The sequence below is a fragment of the Scomber scombrus genome, chromosome 5 (genome assembly GCF_963691925.1).
Source record: "Scomber scombrus chromosome 5, fScoSco1.1, whole genome shotgun sequence".
Taxonomy (NCBI): Eukaryota; Metazoa; Chordata; class Actinopteri; order Scombriformes; family Scombridae; genus Scomber; species Scomber scombrus.
The window spans coordinates 24,559,100-24,581,372 of NC_084974.1; the positions used below are offsets into that span (position 1 = coordinate 24,559,100).

Genomic DNA, 22,273 nt, shown 5'->3' on the forward strand with positions numbered 1-22,273 from the left:
TTAAAAAATGGATTCAGTTCAGCAGGAAACAGTTTTCATTATTAAACAAATGAGCTTGTTCACTATAACCACCTGACACATGCTGTACTTCCTGTAGCTGCTTTTGTTTTTTCAGTGTTTGGTGATGCGTTTCATCTGAAGCAGAAAAGAAAAACAGGAACAGGATTCATTGTGAGTCTGATGTCGGCGACATAAAGAGTTTATCACAAAACTAGGACGCTTATATTTTATTATTCATCATCCGAGTCTGATAGGTAAAAGTAGAGGAACAGAGGAGTGGAAAAAATCATGTCCTCACTCAGCAGCACAGACCACATTATTTGATTATCAACCAAACTGGGAAAATACTGATAAGAGCTGCAAGTAATGATTACTTTTATCGGTTTATTAATTTATCTGTCCGTTAATCGATAACTTGTTTGATCTGTAAAATGTCAGAAAATGGTGAAAAATATCTTCCACTGCTTCCTCAGGTGACGTCCTTAAAAGTCATTTTTTGTCCACCACCTTTAGATATTTAGTTTATTATGACAGAAGACTAAAGAAACCAGAAAACATAAACATATTTGAGAAGCTGGAATCAGAAAATTATGAAATTTTCTTGTAAAATATGACTCGAAATGAATGTTTATCCAAATAGTTGGTGATTAATTGAATAGTTATTTTCTTTAATGCCTGCGCAGATCACTTTATCTGATTATTGACCAAACCGGGAAAAAAAACGGATTAAAGCTGCAATTTACCATTATTTGTATTATCGATTAATCTGTCAATTAAATTCTCTATTAATAGATTAGTTAGTTTAACCACAAAATGTCAGAAAATGGTGGTTACAACGCATGTCATATACCTGCAACATCCCTGGTTCCCTCTCTGCCATCAACTGTCCAATAAAAGGGCAAAAAAGCCCAAAAAATAATGATTAAGAAATAATATGTTGACAGCTCTTTTCCACAGCATCTTCAAATCCTCAACAGTCCAAAACCTAAATATATTTGCATTTATTACAACAGACGACTAAAGTAAACACATTTAAGAGGCTGGAATCTTTCAAAAATGACTCCAAAAAATGATTAAATAGTTGGTGATAAATTTAATATTTGAGAGCTCTAAAACTGATAACTACAATCCAACTAGATGATGAATAAAACATCCCCTAATAATCATCATCATCATCATCATCCCCTCCTGTGCTACCACACCATGTCAGTGTCGTGATAAACATCATGATTCAGCTGCGGCTCCGTCATTACACACTGATGGCATGTTGTGGTAAACGGTGAGGTGATGATGTTATTGTGAAGGAGTCGGTCTCCACTGTCATAAGTGAAGGCCGTCATCATCAGTCCGTCATCTGCTCCGAGATTTACTGCTCAGAATGAAATAGTTCAGCCAAATATAGCAGATGAAGTGAATGTAGGTACAAAATTAAAATCAGATTAATCAGATGCTCGTTAAAAAGAAAAAATCCCTGTAACACAAGCAGGGAAGATACAAGCAGGGAGAATAAAGGGTTAATACTAAGGGCCCGACTGATACTGGAATTTTGGAGCTGATACCCGTACAGATATTACATATTGGTGTGTTGGCCGATAATCTTATATACACCGAATATAAATATATATACATACACACATACATACATACTTGTATACATAAGCGTGAATATACAATACACCGTACATATTGAGACATAATGATGCCGATAATTACGGTATAGTACAATAAATCCATAATGTAATTATTGTGACAGGCTCAGTTGGAGCTACTTTAAATATAAGCGGTTTATTAGTTAAAACTCTATATGATAATATAGACTATAGTCAGACTGTAGGCTCTAAACCACCTCCACCTGCAGCTGAGTTCAAACTCATTATAAAGCAGCAGATAACATCTTTGTATTTGCATTGTTTTGTTTGCTTAACACTCTTTTTAAAACGTTGTTAGTGTGTGAGGTGACCTGTAACATGTTTCCTATTCATCCTTGAACTTGAACCCACCTCATGAACTAAAATATTTCAGTGTATCTGTCAGTAAGTCGTGTGTGTGTGTGTGTTGAAATATCTGTAACCTAGTTTGTCTGCTCCGTGTAGCACTCTCACTCTCCCTCTCTCTTTCTCTCTCTCTCTCTCTCTCTCTCTCTCTCTCTCTCTCTCTCTCTCTCTCTCTCTCTCTCTCTCTCTCTCTCTCTCTGTCTCTCTCTCTCTCTCTCTCTCTCTCTCTCTCTCTCTCTGTCTCTCTCTCTCTCTCTCTCTCTCTCTCTCTCTCTCTGTCTCTCTCTCTCTGTCTCTGTCTCTCTCTCTCTGTCTCTCTCTCTCTCTCTGGCCAGTCTTTATCATTGACCTTTCCACATTCCTCAACCTGGCTCTGGAAGTTGGCCCTCATTGGCTGCAACACTACATGCTTTGTTTGAACTCGGCCTCGGGATTGGCAGGTGTGTGTGTGTGTGTGTGTGTGTGTGTGTGTGTGTGTGTGTGTGTGTGTGTGTGTGTGTGTGTGTGTGTGTGTGTGTGTGTGTGTGTGTGTGTGTGTGTGTGTGTGTGTGTGTGTGTGTGTGTGTGTGTGTGTGTGTGTGTGTGTGTGTGTTTCTGGCTCTCATTCGTTGAGCCGACCTGTTCCTGCTGTTGTTTTTTTTTTACGCTCGGAGGAATGTGAACAGACCTTCTCCTCACCGATTCTGACACCTTGTAGTCTGTTAGATAGCAGATAAGAGAAAGTTAAAACAGACAGACTTGAGTCACAGTTACTCTCTTTGCCTGGCTTTGATAAGAAGCTCCTATTATACACTGATTAAATGTGTTTTATTACATGTTTATTCATGGTTTTACCCTGCGTACATTAAAATTGGGTTTGCTGGATCTTATACTTCATTCTGCTTAACTTTGATCTATTATCCTCGTGCGTAAAACTTTTTTTGTGCTACCTAGTAGCAGGATTATTATACTTAACGAAGCTTCGTTTTCGTTGCCAGGTCCTCCTAATCCCGAATATCTAGGAAAAATTAAAGCTGGTATCTCAAGATATTAAATCAGCGTGTTTGTTCGCTTAATTATGAATTTCTCTACTTTAAAGCTGAGGTAACTTCTGTGATGTAATGTTAGGTATTTGTAAGGAAACATAGTGTATAGCTCACAGTATAAAATTACTACTGTCCATGTGTCTGTGGTGACGGATGTGTTCATATTAGCAGGCAGACATGATATTCCACATTAACCTGCTCTGATCAGGCTTCTATAAATAGCAATAATTTGAGCAACACTGTCAAGACTCTGCTGTGCCAAAGAGGATTATACAGTAATGTGACAAAAGAAGCAAAAAATAAAAAGCGCTTAAAATTAGTTAATCTGTAAAAAAGAAAATTCTCAAAAATGTGTCTAATCATCCAAAATCTAGAGTGCTTGTTTCACTTGTTTGGTTTCTTATCATTTTTTAATTGATTTCACTTAATTAATATAATCATTAATAGAGTATTTGCATTTGGGTCAATCATGCTTTATTACTAAAGCAGTAAATCAATAATCAAGTAATAGCTTCTGTAGGGTTTTTATTGGAGCGGTATAGGTCAACTTAAAGTCCAACCAGGCAATGAAGATTAATTAATCAAGTAGGAAGAAGTGCGATAGGCTGTCTGAGCCACGTCACGTGACTACAAGTAGGGGAGAATGGGGTTGGTAGTCACTTTTTTTTTTGGAATATCTCTTAAACTGGATCCTGAATAGATTCACTTTTAATAGATAATGGAAGGCTAGGAATAAAGGTAGGAATAAAGTGGTCTTACTCTCCTTAAGCTGATTCTGTTCAATATGTCTTGTGAACTTGTGACAATCATCGTTTTTTTTTATTGTTATCTATCTATCTATCTATCTATCTATCTATCTATCTATCTATCTATCTATCTATCTATCTATCTATCTATCTATCTATCTATCTATCTATCTATCTATCTATCTATCTATCTATCTATCTATCTATCTATCTAAATTCAAATTAAAAGTGCTTTATTAGCATGACTTTTTATATACAGTGTTGCCAAAGCTATATGAAGAATAACAGAAACAGAAATTTTTAAAAAAAGAAAAAAAGAAACAAGAAAAAGAAGAATACAATACAATCAAACAATGTGAATACAATTGGATGAGTGAGTGAACAAAAACACAGGTGACTTAACCTGAGTCCCTCAGATTATGACAATTTAAGACAAACTGTGCTGCCAAGGCAGCAGAAGGCTCTTTACCTTTTGGGGTGTTTCTTTTTAGTTTGGTGAAAAAGGTTTGTCTTAAGTTGTCATACTTTGGGCAGTGTAGAAGAAAGTGCTCCTCTGTGTAGCTACCTTCACTGTCTCATAGTGACCACATATTCTTTGTTCTGTGGGCAGCCAGGTTTTCCTGTGTCTGCCTGTTTCCACGGCTAGTTTGTTGTCACTGAGAATTTATTGTTCTTTATTATTTTTTATTGATGCTCTTCTATTTTTAGTTTCCACTTGCTGTTGTAATAATTTAAATTTCCCCATCATGGGACCAAGAAAGGAATATATTATCTCATATTTTTATATAGTAATTAATTGGTTAGTTTTTATGTAGTCATATTATTTTCTGTAATATTGTGTAATTTTAACATTTTTTAGGTGGAGGCTTTAAATAAGCTCATTTGGTGTTTCTGTCCTTTCCTTGCACTGTATATTATCCTTTGTCTTTTTTTGTGTACATTTTAACTTGTGCAAACTAAACTACTAAACACAGCTACACCTGTGAGAGTCAGAGTGTGTGGCTGACAGGACGAGTGAGAGAAGAGTTGAAGGAAAGGTTTCAATTTCTTTCTGAATATATGACAGTAAATTAAAATAGCATTATAATAATTAGTTTATAACCAGAGCCGTGCTACAATCATTGTCTATCGTGGACGCGCCCGCGGGCACACGCTCTCTCTCCCGGTGACGTCATGATACTGGGCCGCGTTTTGCTGAAACCATAGGAATGCGACACACTTTATATTTACAACCTCCAATCTACAACACTGTGTTTCCTCTCTCTCTCTCTCTCTCTGTGTGTGTGTGTTTTTCTCTTTAACGTTAACGGTAATTATCTGTTACCGTGTCCAAGTTTGTTTTAAATACGTTTTTAAAAAAATGAAGTTGAATTTTCTTCGCGGAAACAACTTTTGTTGCTGCAGGGAGTCTGTATGTGTGTGAGTGTGTGTGTGTGTTTTCCCCCTCTTCGTCAGCTGCGTTTCCGACATGAGATCAGGTGGATAGTGGTGTTGTTGCTGCTTGCTGCTGCTGGATAAAACACTACCTGTGGTTAAAAAAAGTGAGTATACCCCGACTGATATATAGCGAGTTGTATGCACTGTTTTTAAAAATCGCTGTATTGTTTAGTTTAATCAGTTTTAATCGCATTTAAAGCAAAGTTACGAGACTTCGGTTTAAGTCACAACTTGTGGTCGCTGCTGCTGCTGCCGAGCCAAAGTTAATCTGCGCCATAACAACTAAACTGTTGTTAAAATCCTCACAGCATGGATTAACTGTGAGTCAGGAGAAAGAAAGAAAGAAAAAAAAGAAGAAGCATAATAACTGTATTGTGTGCGTTGGGTGAATGGGGAGCAGCTAAAAAGAGAGTGAGAGGGATATAGACATGGACAGCCCTGCTTGTCCGTCTCCTCCCTCATTTTACTCTCCCACCCCCTCATGACTTTTTGCCATTCAAATCTGTTAATGACAGCTGATATTTGTGACTGTAAAAGCAGCTGTTTGGACTCTTAAGCGTATCCCCAGTGATCATCTGTCTTGTTTTGTGCACAAGTGTTGGTTGGTGACACATGAGGGGGCAGAACAGGTTTTTAGGGTAATGATTCACTCACTCGCTACCACCTTGTTGTATTTGTGTTGTTAAAAGCTGGGTATTAAGGAAGTACTGGGTGCATGTAGTTGTATTCATGTGCAGGAAGTTTGATGTTATGCTATTGAACATAAGGGAGTAGTTTGAAGTTCCTACTTTCAGATATACATATGGGAGGCTGAGGTTGCCTGCTTGTTCATTTTTGAGTGTTTATTATAATAACAATAATAATAATAATACACTTGATAAATTGCTACAAGACAAACCAAACAGAAAAAACAACAACAAAACAGAAAAATAATAATAAAAAGACAAATATTGTCAAAATAGAATATCTAAATGATCTTGTAAAGCTTTACATTTCTGTTCTTTTAATTCTAATATATTATTTTTTAGCTCTTATATTACATTATTTATAACCTCAAATTACTCAGAACTGCTGAAACTTAAATTAATCTCCATAATCTGATAAGAGCCATGTGGCAAGTCCCAACAGCACAGCATGTTGTATTTGTAAGATATTACATAATAAAGTTACTATTGTCAGTCTTCAGTATTTCCCACAGAATTTTGAGAGAATATGTAGGTGAGGTCTCAGTCTGACAAAATGTACATTTTGTACATTTTTAAGTAAAATGCATTATTCTGGTGCACTCTGAGAGCAAAATTAAGAGGTTTTGTCTACAATTGTCTTTGTGTGCTTTAGTAATTTCAACATTTCAGATTCAGAGGTTTGAGGCTGAGCTTCAGGGTTGGGTGGAGGTGTGTGTGGAAGTTGATTTGTGCTGTGGAACGTAACGACTGTAAAACATCCAGAAAATAATGTTTTATTGACCTGATTCACGGCTTTCTTACTGTCAGTGCTCCCTCTCTTCATTCACTCTCTAGCTCATTCGACCACAGCTGCTAATAACAGTGTCCTGTACCCGCTTACTGACGGAGCAACTCTGTCCCTCCATTCAGTGTCCGAACCTTTTATACAGAACAGCGAGGCGGAATAAAGTAGTAGTATTCCCCCATTGAACAGACTCTCTGAGAGCAGAGGAGAGCAAAACGACGAGAAGTGACAGCAAACTGCAGCAAAGGCTAATGTTAGCTGCTCCTCTCCTCTGTCTCAGCACGGTGGAGCTGAACCCTCTGTGCAGCAGAGACAGAGACGGTGGAAAGTTGTCACAACATCACTCAGTAATTTAACAATATAATCCGCACAAAAGAAAATAACGCCTCATCCTATATCTTGTTTGAAAATACATTCATATGTCTTAAAAACTCAATATACCACTCAGCCCTAAAACAACGCAACACAGCTCACTGTGGCGGCACAAATTAGACTATGGCGGGCCGCCACAGTCTATATTATTATTGGCGAAACACTGGTCTGGTGTGTCAGCAGCTGTCAGTCTTTAGTATGTTCCTACTAGATGATATTATAGGATGAGGTGCATAGATTCATTCATAACTGCTCCGTTTTAAATAATAAAACAAACACTATTTAGGTTTCATTTAAAATTCTCCAGTTATGAGTTAAAACTCTGATACATCTGATGTGTAAAAGTGATACCCAGTGAAAGTACAGGTTTTAGCACCATGTCTAAACAGGTGGTATAAGTAAGTGAAGGCAGAAGCAGCTGTTTCATTCATTCAACAGCATATCTGAGCCACTGTGTGTAGATCACCTGCTTGTTGGCAGCATTCAGAGCCCAATAAAAAAAATCACTGTAAGAAAATAGACTTAAAGCCTCAACATGCTTTGAGTCACTACTGCAATATCCATTTTAAACAAATCCAAATAGACTGTCACTGCTTTTTAACACCTGCTCTTGGTTATTTATGGCGTTGTTTGTTTTAATTAGGGCTGTCAAACGATTAAAATATTTAATCACAATTAATCGATGATTGTCATGAGTTAACTCGCGATTAATCACAAATTAATAGCAGATTTTTAATGTGTTCTAAATGTACTTTAAAGGGATATTTTTCATGTTTTTAATACTTTTATCAACATGGCAGTGGACACATATGCTTGCTTTATGCAAATGTATGTTTATTATTATTATTGAAACAATCCAGAACAATGATATACTGCATGCTCGAAAAATCTGCTGAAAGGATAACATAACAAACCAAAGGCAGACCACCCTAGATAGTTTACAACAGAGATGAATGAACAACTCTACAAGCAACAAACTTTCAACAGCGATCGTTAAATTGGTGGCTACAGCATGCAGGCCAGTTTACATTGTGGAGGACAAGGGTCTGCCTTTGGTGAGCGGGAGGAGGGCTCTTTGTATCAGCTGTATTTTTGGCCAGCAGGTGGTATTTGATATTCGACGTACTCCGGTGGTAATCAGTTCACATCGACAATTAATGTAAATAACTTTGGTTTTGTGGATAGAACATATGGCAGGGCTTTGAAGCTGAATTTGCCGTTCATAAGACTCTTATCTTTATACTTTTCTACTGGTTATCCAAAACGTTACTGCTGCATCGCTTCCTTATTTCCAAACTACAGGCAGTTATGAAGGCGTTAACTTTGACAGCCCTAATTTCTAATGTCAATTTATGTGACTTTCAGTGGTTATGTGTTTTTATGTTGTGTGTGAGCCTCTAACCTATAAGACATATTTTTGTCATCATGTGATAGACAAATAATGTTTTTCTGAATCTTGCGCACTGTTCAATAAACTTGTAAAATAGTAAACCAACATGAAAACGATTTGTGATAAGATCTCGGATCGTGATCGCTGCCTGAAAACATTGTGATATGATATTTTTGCCATATCGCCCACCCCTACTGTTCAGTAAGTTTTGGCCACAGAAGACCTCTGTGCAATTGAAACTGAAGCATAATAGTTAGTCAATGAGCTGCTGCTATTTAACGTCAATAAAGGGGGGTAACTCAGTGACAAAATTAAACTTGGCTGTCTAGTTTGTGTGCTCTCCACGGTCAGAATCTTTACTTTTATTACTAGTACTACTATTTGTGAGTAGATGTGAAACAGATCATTAAACTCACAGTTGGATCGTATCACTAATCAGGTCAGCAAAAAAAAAAGAAGAAAAAAGTAAAGTGTAATGGTTTTCAATAAAAAACAATATTCAAGATGTCCAATGTTTAAATACAATCTTAAAATATATACATTTAGTGCTCAATGGTTAAATTAAAGTGTAATATGAGGCATGATACCGTCTTTCTTTTAAACATGGCTGTGAATGAAAAGATAGTTTGTGTCCACATCATCAAAAAAAGTAAAAAAAAGAAAGAGATCAAAGCAAAAGTGAGCTTAATAATTCTTTATAAAAAAAGATTCATTTCTTGTCTTCATTTCCTGGGGAGAGTCTTGACCTCTTTGCAGTTGGTGTGTCCCCTGCCGTCCCCTCGCCCTCTTTTTAGGAGCTTAGGTACCAGACACAGCGAGGTATCATCTCTCCATCATTTTAATGTGAGGGTATTTACGCTCACTGCTTTCCGACCGTGCTGCCAGTAGATCAGCATCCACTGGCACGCTGCTTTCTGCGTCGTAGGAAGCCATCTCCTCTTTGATGGTGTGCCTGCTCCCTGAAAAGCTCCTCCATGTCCGACCTCTTCTTCTGACTTCCGTCTGTCTTCTGACAGGAGATGCCTGCTCCTGTCACCTCTGCAGAAAAAAATGACTTGATCTTTTTATTCTCATATTTTATAGAAGTATAATTGTGGCAGTAACACAAAAAACATAGTGTTACATTGCAAAAGTTGATTATATTTATTCCATATTTTAGTTCACATTTATTTTCCTGTGTACAATCAGAAAAAAAAAATACTGGTTACACCAATTGGACACTGGGTTACATCACGTCATTGACCCAGGTATCAGATTGAGGCTAAATAATCCAATCAGGACATCTGTAGTAAACATGAACTGGCCCAGTGTTTTTCCATGTTTGAGCTCAGTGGGTCGATGCAGTTTTATGTCACGGGAACTTAAGTAAAGTGTAACAAGTGGCTCTGTATCTGCACCGCCTCATTTAGTGTAACCGTAGACAGATGTAAGTAAGCGAGTCTTGCTCGGTCGGTGTAACATGGTGAAGCAGTCAGTAGCTCCAAGGTCTCACAGTGCACAGCATGTTTGCACAGCACTGTGTGTGTTTGCAGTAGTGAGAGAGCACACTATTAATTATCAGCCCTGATTCAGCACCAGTAAGCTAATGTAAGAACACTATAACAGTGAGTGGATACTAGAGGTGTTTCAGATATTAGCTAAAATAAACCAGATGAAATGCAGATTCTTGCTTTACTGCCTGCTTCTGTTGTATTCCTGCTGTCCTTTATCAGCGTTTCAGGCCGCTGGAAGTTTCAGGTTAAGTCACTATTGGCTCTACAGTAATTTCCAGTAAAGAAATCACAGTAAGACATATTTTATAGGGAAAAGGAAAGAGAAGACAGTTATGAATTGCATTCAGGCTCCTGCAGGTTTTTATAGATGAAATTCTATAATAATTTTGAATGACAACTATCCTGTTGCTTAATCCTGATGATAATTTTGAGTATATTTGAGTGAGAAAAGGAACTAAAATGATGTTGCAAGCACAAATCTTGTTTATTTTTATATATTAACAGCCATTAATCATAAATGACAAGGTGCTTTGACATTCTTTGTGGTTTCTTAGTCATATTTAGGTCATATTTAGACTTAGACTTCCTCCCTTCTCCTCCCTCGATTGAAATTATTTTTATACAGTGATTACAGTACGCTGAGTAGTCATTGTATTTTATCAAGTTCAGACACTTTGGTGATGTAGCTGAATCATAGGTCGAGTTGACCGAATATTTTCCATCATCGACTGCATTTTTTAAAATAATGATGGAGAAATCTGAAGGTCGTCAGAACGTCGTCATTTTGACAGATTACACTGATGTTGATGTACTGTAACTTTAAATTATTCACACCCCTGTCCAGTCAGTGGAGAGAGTGCATAATAATCAGCTATATTAAATATTCATTATCTAGTTTTGTCTTTGGTCTCACGTTCATGACCTTGTTATTTAGGTGACTTTAGCTACATACTACAGCAGCGAGTGTCCAAAATGTGTCTTTAACCCTCCTGTTGTCTTGCTGTGGACTGTGCAACTTTTGTCTTCCCAGTTTGGTTTTTATAAAGTATAAGGTATAAATTATCCCCCCCAATTCTGTGTTAGACCTTTTTAGCCAACTTCAATCCATCTTATTACCACAGGTTTTACACATATCTCTGGAAATTATGGTCAGTAGTCCTCATTTCTAAGTTACACCTGTTGTCCTCCTGGGTCAAAATGTGATAATGTTGATAAATGATGTGAAAAAAGATGGATTGATGCAATGAAGGATGTAAGAAACAACTTATAGCGTGATTAGAGAGGACTTGATTAATGTTCAAGGTGAGCCGGAGACGACTTTCAGTGAGGCTTTAAAGGACAGCAAAGTCCTGTGGCATCATGCTCACACAGGCTTTTTCAATTTTACACAAAGAACATAATAGAGGCAACTAAATCTATCAATAAAGATTCCCCTCAGAGCATTTGGGCATCACTGCTGACCTCCCACTGAAGAGCTACAGACTGGAGGCTTTGGAGCATATCTGTGACCACTACAGTCAGCTTCACCAATTAGCCTATTAAAAAGTAAAAAATGAATGAATGGAAACAAAAGCTATGAAATCTGTCTTATTACCGTCAAATAAATTAAAATGCAAATGACAGGTAATAAAATACCCTGTCCATCAAAATATAGGGTTAGAATTGTTTTTGAGGAATCAAAAACATGTTTAATAATAAATCATATTATTCACCCTCGTAGTAAAAATCCCCTCATAAAAAGTTTCTATACCAAATTTTTAACCACAGATCTCTTTAGAAAGCATCAATAGCCGATCTGACTGATCAAAAAATGGGTGATTAAACTTTGATTAATGTTTCAGAGAGCAGAGAGAGTGTATTTTTTAGGTTTTACACCACTCATTTCTGGAGAAAAAACACCTACTCTCGCACAATATCATGTCCTATTTTACTTTATTTTACTCATCAGAAATGTGGATATAATCATTAAGTGGATAAAGGCAGATAATAGAACAGACTGATAAGCTCAGAAAATTACATTTTTACTATAATGCAGCCTTTAACCCTTTATAGAGCACTCGTTTAAAATACTTGTTAAAAATTCAAGAGTTATTGGGGGATATTACATGATTTTTTTGCTTTTGTGACTTTTTTCAAAATGTTTAATTTTTATGTTGCAAATCAAAGTCAATGAAGTTACCATATATGGTTCCTCATCTGTCTATGGTAAAACATTTACCAAAAAATCCACATGGTTCTACAACCTTACAGAGAGGCATGGGGAGGCTATTTTGGATGTTTAGAGAATTAATCAAATATATTTATTCGCCCGATAAAGGGTTAAAAGCAGGCAAAGACAACATTTATTCCATAATCATGATATTACGATATTCAAAATCTAAGACAAAATCTATAAAATTTCATGATATCAATATATTATAGATTTATTGCCCAGCCCTAATGTAGTATGTTTAAATACGGCTGTGATGAGCACTCAAAAAAGCCATGTCAATAGATACGGGTCAAACTTTGTAGCACTTCTAAACAAAAGTGTAAAATCTTAAGATATTTTCATTTTCGTGCTACTTTTTTGGGCCACTTTAGGAAAAATCATCAAATTTCAGGGTTAAAGAACAACATGGGGTGTTTTTACAGCTGTTAAATGTCAAATTTGACCCAAACAGTGTGTAAGGGTGAAGTTCAGATCAGGTTCAAACTAAATAGTATCACTGCCTCTAAATAGTGCTGCTGCTGCGACTTACAGTCCCCCCACCCCCCCGACTGCAGACCACCCACCTACAGCACTTTAATCAGGCCAGAGGACAGCAGCTTCATCCAGAGCTCATCAGCCCGACTCTGAACCGCTGACCAGACCAGACAACCTTTCTCACTGCTCAGCCAGGCAGGGAGAGGGAGAGAGAGGGAGAGGGAGAGAGAAAGACATGGAGAGAGAGGGAGAGAGAGAGAGACAGGGAATGGGGGTGAGAGAGGGAGTTATTCCTCCTATAGCTTTGGCAACACTGTATTCAAACAGCAATGCTAATAAAACATATTGAATTGAATTGAAAAAATTGATAGAGAGAGTATTTAAGGGAGGAGTGAGAGGAGAGTGGGAACGCATCAAAGGAAAAAAAAAAGGAGAGCAGAGAGATTGAGGGGAGCGGTGGAGTGGAGGGGGGTAAAGGGAGATTGAGGGTAGGGCTGGAGATGATGATAGAGTGACATGTTTTGAGTGGGAGGGGAAAAATACAGGGAGGGTTTAACTATAGTGTGTGTGTGTGTGTGTGTGTGTGTGTGTGTGTGTGTGTGTGTGTGTGTGTGTGTGTGTGTGTGTGTGTGTGTGTGTGTGTGTGTGTGTGTGTGTGTGACAGGGTGCAGCTGTTTTTAATGTTTTAGCTTCAGGTTAAAACCCCACCATAAGATTTGAGACACTAATTTACACACTGACTTCATATCAGAGCATAATTTTAACTTTTACGGTTTCTAAATAGGCTTTAATCATCTCTGAGTCGACAGTAATATTCAATAATCTTAACAACATTTAAGTTTAGTTTGTTTTACTAAATGGTCTTTCAGTGTTTAGTGTCTGCAGTAGGGTCTGAACAATGTAAAAGGTTTTAAAACAAGTTAATTTAAATTCACAGTATAAATTCTTCCAGATGTGGTTTATTGTTGCGTATTTCTGCTTTTCTTATGAGAGATCTGACTGTCACACCCAACTCTGTTATTTTTGTGTCGTACTAGTGCAGTTTCTGTTCAAAATAGGCTGATTATTTGACTTCCAGACACTACATCGAGAAATTAAGACACATTATGTGAGGTGTGAAATAAACACCAACAACATGAAAGAAACTAACATACTATTATATACATATGATTTGAATAATAGGCAAAGTTCTCTTAATAGTAAACATGTTATTTTCTCTTTTCAAGTAAAATAAGGGCTGCGTTTAAAGATAAAATAAAGTGGATTAGGGCCGGTCGATATTGATAAAATCAAATCATCATCAACAAATTCTTTTATATCGATATTGTGAAAATATTGTATGGTTGATTACCAGTGCCTTCACATAATATTTACACATGAGGTTTCTCATAAATAATCATCAGTAACGTTGTGACTGACAGGTTGATTGGTTCACAGGTTCAGGAGCGCGCCTCATGCCCCTTCTGATGCCCACATAAGTAGAATCCGTGTTTTTATTTTTCCCGGCATGCACCGAAAATTTTCAAGATGGCGCTGCCCAGATCCGAAACTATTTGCTTCCGAGCAACAGTCCACAAACCAATGGGTGACGTCACGGATGTTAGTCCATTTCTTATATACAGTCTATGGAAAAAACCCTAACACTAACCCTAATTCAAACTGGCATGAAAAAAAGATTTTAACAGGTCTTAAAAGTCATAAACTTGGAACATGCAGAGATTTGTAGAGACAGTCACTCCCAAATGAAATAAATACTTAAGTAGTCAGCTGTGGGTGATGAGTTCATGGTTTGTGTGCTTGTTTTCCATAAAATTAATTGAGTCTGAATTTATTTTAACTATTAAATAAAACGAATCATGAAGTGGTGAGAAAGATCAGACACCTGTTGGTCTCTTCTTCTTTTTCTCTTCACTGTCACACGGTGTCTTATGATAATGGAGGATCTATGGAGGGGAGTGTGGTGGACTGAGCTGTGGGGATAGTCTCGGTTTGGGGGGGGGGGGGGGGGGGGGGGGGGGGGCGTGAACATACACCTGCTGCAGCAGTCAATCACTGGAGAGGCTCACCTGTTTCACCAACATCTGGATCTAATTCAGTCTGTCAGTATAAGACTTTGGATTTTTGGGGGGCTTTTAGTGCAGATATTTGATTAAAGATTACTCAGAGTTCAGATTTTATTTTAGTAGCTTTACTTCACATTTTGTCTCTATTTTTTTAACACTTAATGTGCATTTACTTTCCATTGAATTGCATAACCCGCCTCTCATAGTGATGTAAATGTTGCATCCACACAGCTGTGTTTTAATTTTAAACATTCGTGAACATGAATTAATTTCTTTCTCACATCAAACCAAATCTTTGAGGTCAAAACTCTGTAATCTGTCTGCTGTGGCTTTGATTCATTACATTTAAATCTTATTATGTGTGGTTTTTTTGGCTCTTGACAACAACAGTTACATTTTGTTTTTCACCCGCAGCTCAGTGTTACAGATACTTCGGGATTTGTGGTGCGTTCAGTCTGTACCAGGAAGTCAGATTTTTGATTTCCCAGTCAGAAATTTCAACTGGATTGCTATTAATATCTAACCTACTCGAACTTGAGCTCTTCAAACTCGGCTGTGACATCGTTCCCAGCGCTCCGATTTCCAACTTCCGAGGTGAATTGAACGAAGCTCTTAAAACCCACAATCCTTCCTGGTTCTCAGCCAGACCGCCGTCTATGAACACGAGACGCACGATGACGTCCTCGATCCCCACATGACAAAATGTTTTGTCACAGATTTACAGCCTGTTGAAGATCTTTGTGCTTTCAATAAGACTTTAACTTCAAATGCTAATTGTTTCCATGTTGCTGAGAGACATTTAAACATTGATACATTTTATTTTACACTGAAAACTTCTACAGTCTCCTCCTTGGTCTTCGTTAATCAGTCTCCTCTGTTAAGTCGTTCAGTTTTGTGTCCCGCCGTTCAGATACATTGATAAACCTTTTGACTGTATCGCTGACTCAGCTGAACACTAATGATCGAACCTCTACAGTGATTAATACCACCTCTCATCTCCTGTCACCGCACTCATTATGACTGCACAGAGGCATTCAGCACACTGTTACCAGATAGTTTTTGCAAGCGATTAATAAAATTCACACTCATTAGTTGGGTGGACCGTTAAGGTAATTCAACATTTATTTATATTTAAAATGATGTATAATGTAGATGTAACTTTACATCGATTCTGTACAAAGATGCCAGCGTTACATCGGCACTCATCAATCTTATTATTGTGATAAGATGAAGAAAGAAAGTGCTGAAAATTTGCTTTTTACATCAGATATTTGAGGATCAATGGCAGGAAAATCGGGTTAAATTATGGAGGTGTTGCGTCACTTTTAAATGTGTCAATAATACATTTCTATTAGTTAGTAGCTCCATTGTAACTAGTTGGTTTTGTTGTAAGTGTATGAGAACTTTCCTCTGCATAAATCCCTCAAAGATTTTGGAAGTCAATCAGCATGTAAAATATATTGGGGTTTTTTAACACCATTTTATGCCTCAAATTTGGCATGCTGGCTTTACGCCATATCATAAAAAATCAAAGTATGTAAAATCCAGTGTTTGGGAGTAACTACTTAATTACAAAATAAATGTAATCTGTTACAGTTTCTGAGAAAAGTGTGAAATTGTGAAAGTGTGAAACAAGTGTGTGTGTGTGTGTCTTTGCTGCAGTGGGTTTTTGGCTCTGGTTCGGTTCTCTCTCTCTGTACTCATGGGCGGGTCTCAGCTCCACTTCAAACAGTCTTTATTAACACCGCAGGCAGAGCTCTGCTGCGTGACTCATGACCCACGCCCAAAATCGCCGTCTCTCTCTCTCTCTGGTCCCTCCTCACATCCCTGCATCTTTTTCTCGCCTTGTTTAAAAAAAAAATTTGCTTGGTTTTTTTTTGGTCTTTTCTTTGCTGAGTTAGGCGTAGTAAAACAAACCCCCTCTCTCTCCCTCCTCTCTCCCCGTCAGTTCCGGTCTGGTTTTGACACACTGATTGCAAAGCGAGCTTCTTGTTTGTCTACCGGGCGTGTTTCTTTTGATACCCTCCGATAAAGCAGCAGCTATGTTGTTTTTTTGGGGTTTTCTTTTAAAAAAATATATATAATTTGTATTTTTTGTGTGTGTGTATTTATTTTTGTTAGGATGTGTGTATGTTATTTCATTTGTTTATTTGTATACCGTGTGTTCAGATTAGTCTCTAAATAACTCGACTCGCTTCACAGAATCCCAAAATCAGAATTTTTTTTCCTTCACAATCTGCAGGTTTTTTATTCCAGCCGTCCACGGCAGCAGATGCTTCCACTGATTACTGAGGGTCGAGCTTTGATGATATTCTTGTTATGAGGAAGTACAAAAACCCCCAAAAAACAGAGAGTGAAATACTGGAAATTAAAATGTTAAAATAAAGGGCTTTTTTAAGAAGGTCGGTGACTCACAAACACTTCTTGTTGAGCAGCTATGTGCACGGCTGATGGGAGCACACACTCAATATCTAATATAACAATAAATGCTGCTTTTAACTACAAAATCCAGTATATAGTTTCTCTAATTTACAGATATGAAGACTGTAGAAGGCTGTGTGTGTGTGTGTGTGTGTGTGTGTGTGTGTGTGTGTGTATGCCTTTTTCAGTCTCCATATCTGTGATTTAGAGAAACTATACGCAGGATTTTGTAGTTAAAAACAGTGTTCGATATTTAGTGTGTGTGTGCTCCCATTAGACGTGTGTGTGTGTGTAAACCACTGCTGCTATAGTCCGTTCTTTGCCCCCGATATCAGACTTGTATTAACTGAAATGTAACCCACATCTGTTTTATATTTCTTTTTCCTCTTTCTACTGTGTTGTTTTTTCCCCTGTATGCTTTGAACATATATTACTACTCTCTTGCACGCTCTCTTTTATCTTTCATCTTTTTTGTTGTATTGTTGTTGTTTTTTTTCTGTGTTAATTGTGGATCCCAGGAAGAATAGCTGTTGCCCAACTAAACTAAACTAAACCTACACAGACTGTGAGCATCATGTGGCCTGTCCTGCTCCTATGTGAGAGTTGTTAATATGACGGTGAGACTGCACCTTGTACTCAATATTTAAACAAAAGTTCACTCATAAATCACAGATTAAGATTTGGGTTTTTATCTTTTTAACTTCTCAGCCCCTTTTTGTGCATATCCAAGGGTTATAAATGAGGCAGCAGGCCTGGGAAACACACTGATAAAGACCAGAATAGAGTGTGTGTCTGTTTTTATCTGACTGACAGTGAATAGCAGACTGGACTGTAGTCAGTCTGTTAACATGTTTCAGTAAACGTGACGCAGCACGGCTCAGCGTCTGTCTGAATAACAGCTGAGCTTTGACACACTGCCTTCCTCTACCTCAGCAGAGAGTATGTTACTGAACTGCTGCGGCTTCATGCTCGTAGCCAATACTAGCCTTGTCTCTTTACACAGAGTCTATTGGATAACGGCTGTCAATAAGAGAGTGTTTTCATATTTGAACCACATAACTTGAACTGAACTGCCGGGGGTCTACGCTAGGAGCAACATTTGCACTCAGCTGATGCACTTTTTATTTTTTGCACTTTATTGATTTTAGTCTTGTATGGTGCAATCTATTCATTTATTTATTTATTTAGTGTTGTAAATTTCTTAACTTTTATTACCTATTTTCTAGATATGCTGTGCTGTCGCGTTCTTGGAACAATGACAAATAAAGTACCTAGAATCTTGAATTATTTGATCATAAATTTAATTTATATTTAGCTTTTTTTTTTTTGCAACTGAAGAGTTTTGTCATCTCTATCAGGCGCAAAAGAAATCAGCTAAATATAAAAAGTTCATAGGGAATAAGGTTAATTAATAATAATAATAATGATATATGATGTGAAAGCAGCTTTCTTTCTTTCTGATGGGCATGATGGAGTCTGGTTGGAGCTAGATTTGTGTCAGCTGCATACACTCTTAACATTGATGGTTATTCTATTGATTACACTTATTACTCCACTAATTAAACCCCTGCTGTCACTGCTCCAAGTTAAAAAATATACCTCCAGGTGACACTAAACCTCTAAACTAACTGTGAGGAGGGAAACTGGTGATACATAATGAAGATAACTGCACCAAATCTCTGTCTGGAAGCAGGTAAAACAATAGGTAGAAGTCTCAGTTTGAACTAATATCACAGAAAGCGAGAAAGAGTCAAGAAAAGAAGCTCTGTGTGTCTCTGACTCAACACCAGATATTATATATGACATATTCTACAGATATTGACATTGAAACTATAGTAAAAGGTGTAATATGACAGGTATTTTGTCTATATGACTATCAACAGATCATTTTCGCTGTCTATTTTTGCTGAGAACTGCACACATCACGTTGAAGAGACCCCCGAATCTCTACATGATGAGTCGAGTCCTCTCAAGTGTGACGAGGACTATGCTCGTTGAAGATTCAGCTCTGACGTTTATGTGCTGCTAGTGCACAGATTGTTCTCGCCCTCCAGGCTCATTTTGTTGCTCATTAGGAAGTGCTGGAGCAGTTGTCCTTTTATAAGTAATGTGAGACCAGCCGCGAGTTGATTGTTGAGCCTGTGGATGATCTTCAGCTTAAAGGTCACAGCTGGTTTAATGCCACTAGGTCGCTTAATGCTCAATGGGGTGAAATAAGTCGGTTGGGGTTTTTTCATGCTGAGCTACACACTCAACACAAAGCACCTTAAACACTGTTTTACATATTTTAAGTTAAACTAACCTTCCTTTTTCCTCCTCTTCCTCTTCTCAGGTCTGATGTTAGGCTGTAGCCGCCTCAGCCGCCATCATGTTCACCAAGAAGAAGAAATCTCGTATCCAGATCTCGGCGCCGTCTAACTTCGAGCACCGCGTGCACACGGACTTCGACGAGCAGGAGCAGAAGTTTGTCGGGTTGCCGCGGCAATGGCAGTCGCTCATCGAAGACACTGCGAAGAGGCCCAAACCCTTCATCGATGCGACCGTCATCACTACTGTAGAGCCACGCAAGGTGGGGAGAAAGAAGATCTACACAAAAAACACACTGAACATTATACATATTAAAAAAACTTGTGTTAAATATTAAGAATTATGTTTATATTGCATCAAGTTTCATGTTAATCAGTAAGGAAAATAATAATTAGCTGCAAACGTAGTCATAGTTTATAATTTATTGACACCTGAGCTGAATCAAATCCTGATGTGACTTGTCTTGTGGTTAATTTGTGGGTTTTCTTTTTCTTAAAGTCAATGTTGTGAAACTGCTTCCACATAATCCTTCACAGCTGAGCCAACAGCAACATCACTTTCACTTTCAGATGTGTCAGTTTACTGATGTACTTAGTTATAATCTTAATTCATCAATTTCACAATACCATGAAAACTGTAATATGACAAATCTTTTAATACATTAAGATATATACCAATTTGAACATCAATTAATCAATCAGACTTTATTTGTACATCACTTTTCACACATAGTAATGTAACACAAAGTGCTTTATATAGTAAATTACTAAACAAGAAATAAATAGATTCATTTCTCTTATAACCCTGCAATGAGGAAACATCAGAGGTAAGATAAAATGTAAAAATGCAGAATACTGAAATAAAATAGAAGATAATGAAATGTTAATAAAATAAAATAAAGTCACTATAAATGACAGGAACGTCTGTCTGTCTGTTATTCTCTCGAATCGTTCATCCGATTGATTTCAAACGTTGCAGGTGTCTTGCTACGGGCACGATTAAGTGCTGTGCCAAGGTTAACGTTGTTTGGATAAGAAATGTAAAAGATATAGATAAATATATTGGTAAAAGCACACATTTGCTGCTGCCGCTCTAGCCGCTGGCCACTCCCCCTTTCACACAGCACAGCACAGCGCAGGACCAGAGTTACCCGGGATTTCCACGGGGTCTGTCAGCAGCGCGAAACGGCTGCGCCACGGTTTTGCTCCGTCCTCACACCGGGCGAGTCACGGCAGCGGAGCTTTGGAAGAGAAATCTGCCTTTTAAAATGAAGTTGCACTGTTAATACAGTAATTGCGGCAGCCCAATAAAATCCGAACGAGTGCCTTTAGGCTACCGTAATTACTGTAGTAGCAGCACAACTAAAAGGCCCGATTTTGTTAACTTGCTTAAATTTAATTGATTTGGTCATTTTATTTAATTTTTGTGTTTATACCATGTGTCAATAGGCTACGTAGCTAGATGGTGTCTTTATCTGTCTGTTTCATTCGTGTTTGTTGCTGAAATACAATCGGGAGGCTGCACGGGTTGTGTTATTTTGAAAGACAGAAGTTTTATTATGCCGATTCTGTGTCTCACTTCCTGTCTGGTGCAATCTGCTCTGTTGAGCTTGGCGCGATTTGGAAGCGGCTCCGTCAAAAATAGAAATGCTGCGGATTGATAGCGCTGTGGTGTACCTGGGTGGTGTAGTAAAGAGCACTTAATTACTTAATTAATTATTATATATTTTTTTTTTGGGGGGGCATTTAGTACATGGCATAGAGGCTGATAAGAAAACAGAGAGAGAGAGAGAGAGGGGAGGGGATGACATGCAGCAAAGGTCCCTTGCCAGAGTCGAACCAGGGACGCTAGGATTAGACAGAATATTTAGTACTAAACTCAAAGGAAGGTGAAACATATAATACACACACATAACACACTCCATTCCACGATTTCCCTTAGTATTGCACATATAAAGTGTTATTGCAATGACTGTAGAGAAAGCACTGAATTTAATTTTCTTATTAATCAGCCAATACTTTATCAGCCACCAATATGTCAGTCCTAATCCTGAAGTACCCGAGCATTTGGAAGCGTTCAGTTTTATAAGCTGTTTGCAGAGTAGAACAGAATCTAAAAATAGTGATTTCTCACCACTTTTAAATTTATTAGAAGTGACTAATCTGAGCCGGAGTCTTGTATGTCTTATATTTTTCTTCCTTTTTTCAAAATCTCTCAGACTATTGTACGTGGCAGTAAGATCGGGGTGGACGGCTCTCTGACATGGCTGCTGGATGAGTTTGACACAATGTCGGTGACTCGATCCAATTCCCTGCGACGAGGCAGTCCTCCCATCCAGCCTCGCAGGGACTCTTCTTCAGTAGTAGTAGGAGGAGGAGGAGGGCAGGAGAATGGAGACCCTCACCACAGACACTACTCACACCCAGACAGACAGGAGAGGTAAGGAATTAAACTGCAGCACCAGGTGGAGTTACATTACAGATTTATTTATTCCTGCTTTTTCCAGCTCTCACATGTGAGGATTTGCAGCTTTTCTCTATTTTATATCATTGTGAACGCAATGTTTTTGAGTTTTGTATGACATTTGAGGACGAATTATACACTTCCCACCATTTTGGACCTTTTGGTGAACACATTTTTTGCTATTTTTTACGCATATTTTGTTCAATCATCACCTCATACATGTTTGTATGAGCAGTGATTTGTGTTTGGATACATCACCATTTGTAATCGGTTACCAAACTTTGGTGGATGTGTTTTACTACTTATCAACAGCGATATTTCTTAAATTTAATATTCCATAGCAACCAAATTCAGCATAGTTGTAGAGATCAGGATGAATGAATGGATGAATGAAGCCTTTATTGCA

At 37.8% G+C, this 22,273-nt stretch overlaps 1 protein-coding gene across 2 annotated transcripts in view; it reads left to right on the plus strand.

The window, feature by feature from the left end:
* Positions 1 to 22,273, plus strand: part of pak4 (p21 protein (Cdc42/Rac)-activated kinase 4) — a 62,183-nt gene that overhangs the window by 13,900 nt on the left and 26,010 nt on the right. Inside the window, exons 1-3 of one of the 2 annotated variants that reach the window (XM_062418681.1) lie at positions 4,954 to 5,306; positions 19,430 to 19,666; positions 21,623 to 21,843. In XM_062418681.1, coding sequence (XP_062274665.1) covers positions 19,466 to 19,666; positions 21,623 to 21,843 — 422 coding nt within the window. In that variant the 5' untranslated portion in view covers positions 4,954 to 5,306; positions 19,430 to 19,465. Of the gene's footprint in view, positions 1 to 4,953; positions 5,307 to 19,429; positions 19,667 to 21,622; positions 21,844 to 22,273 lie in introns of those variants that run through there. The other variant, XM_062418680.1, reaches the window with a different exon arrangement.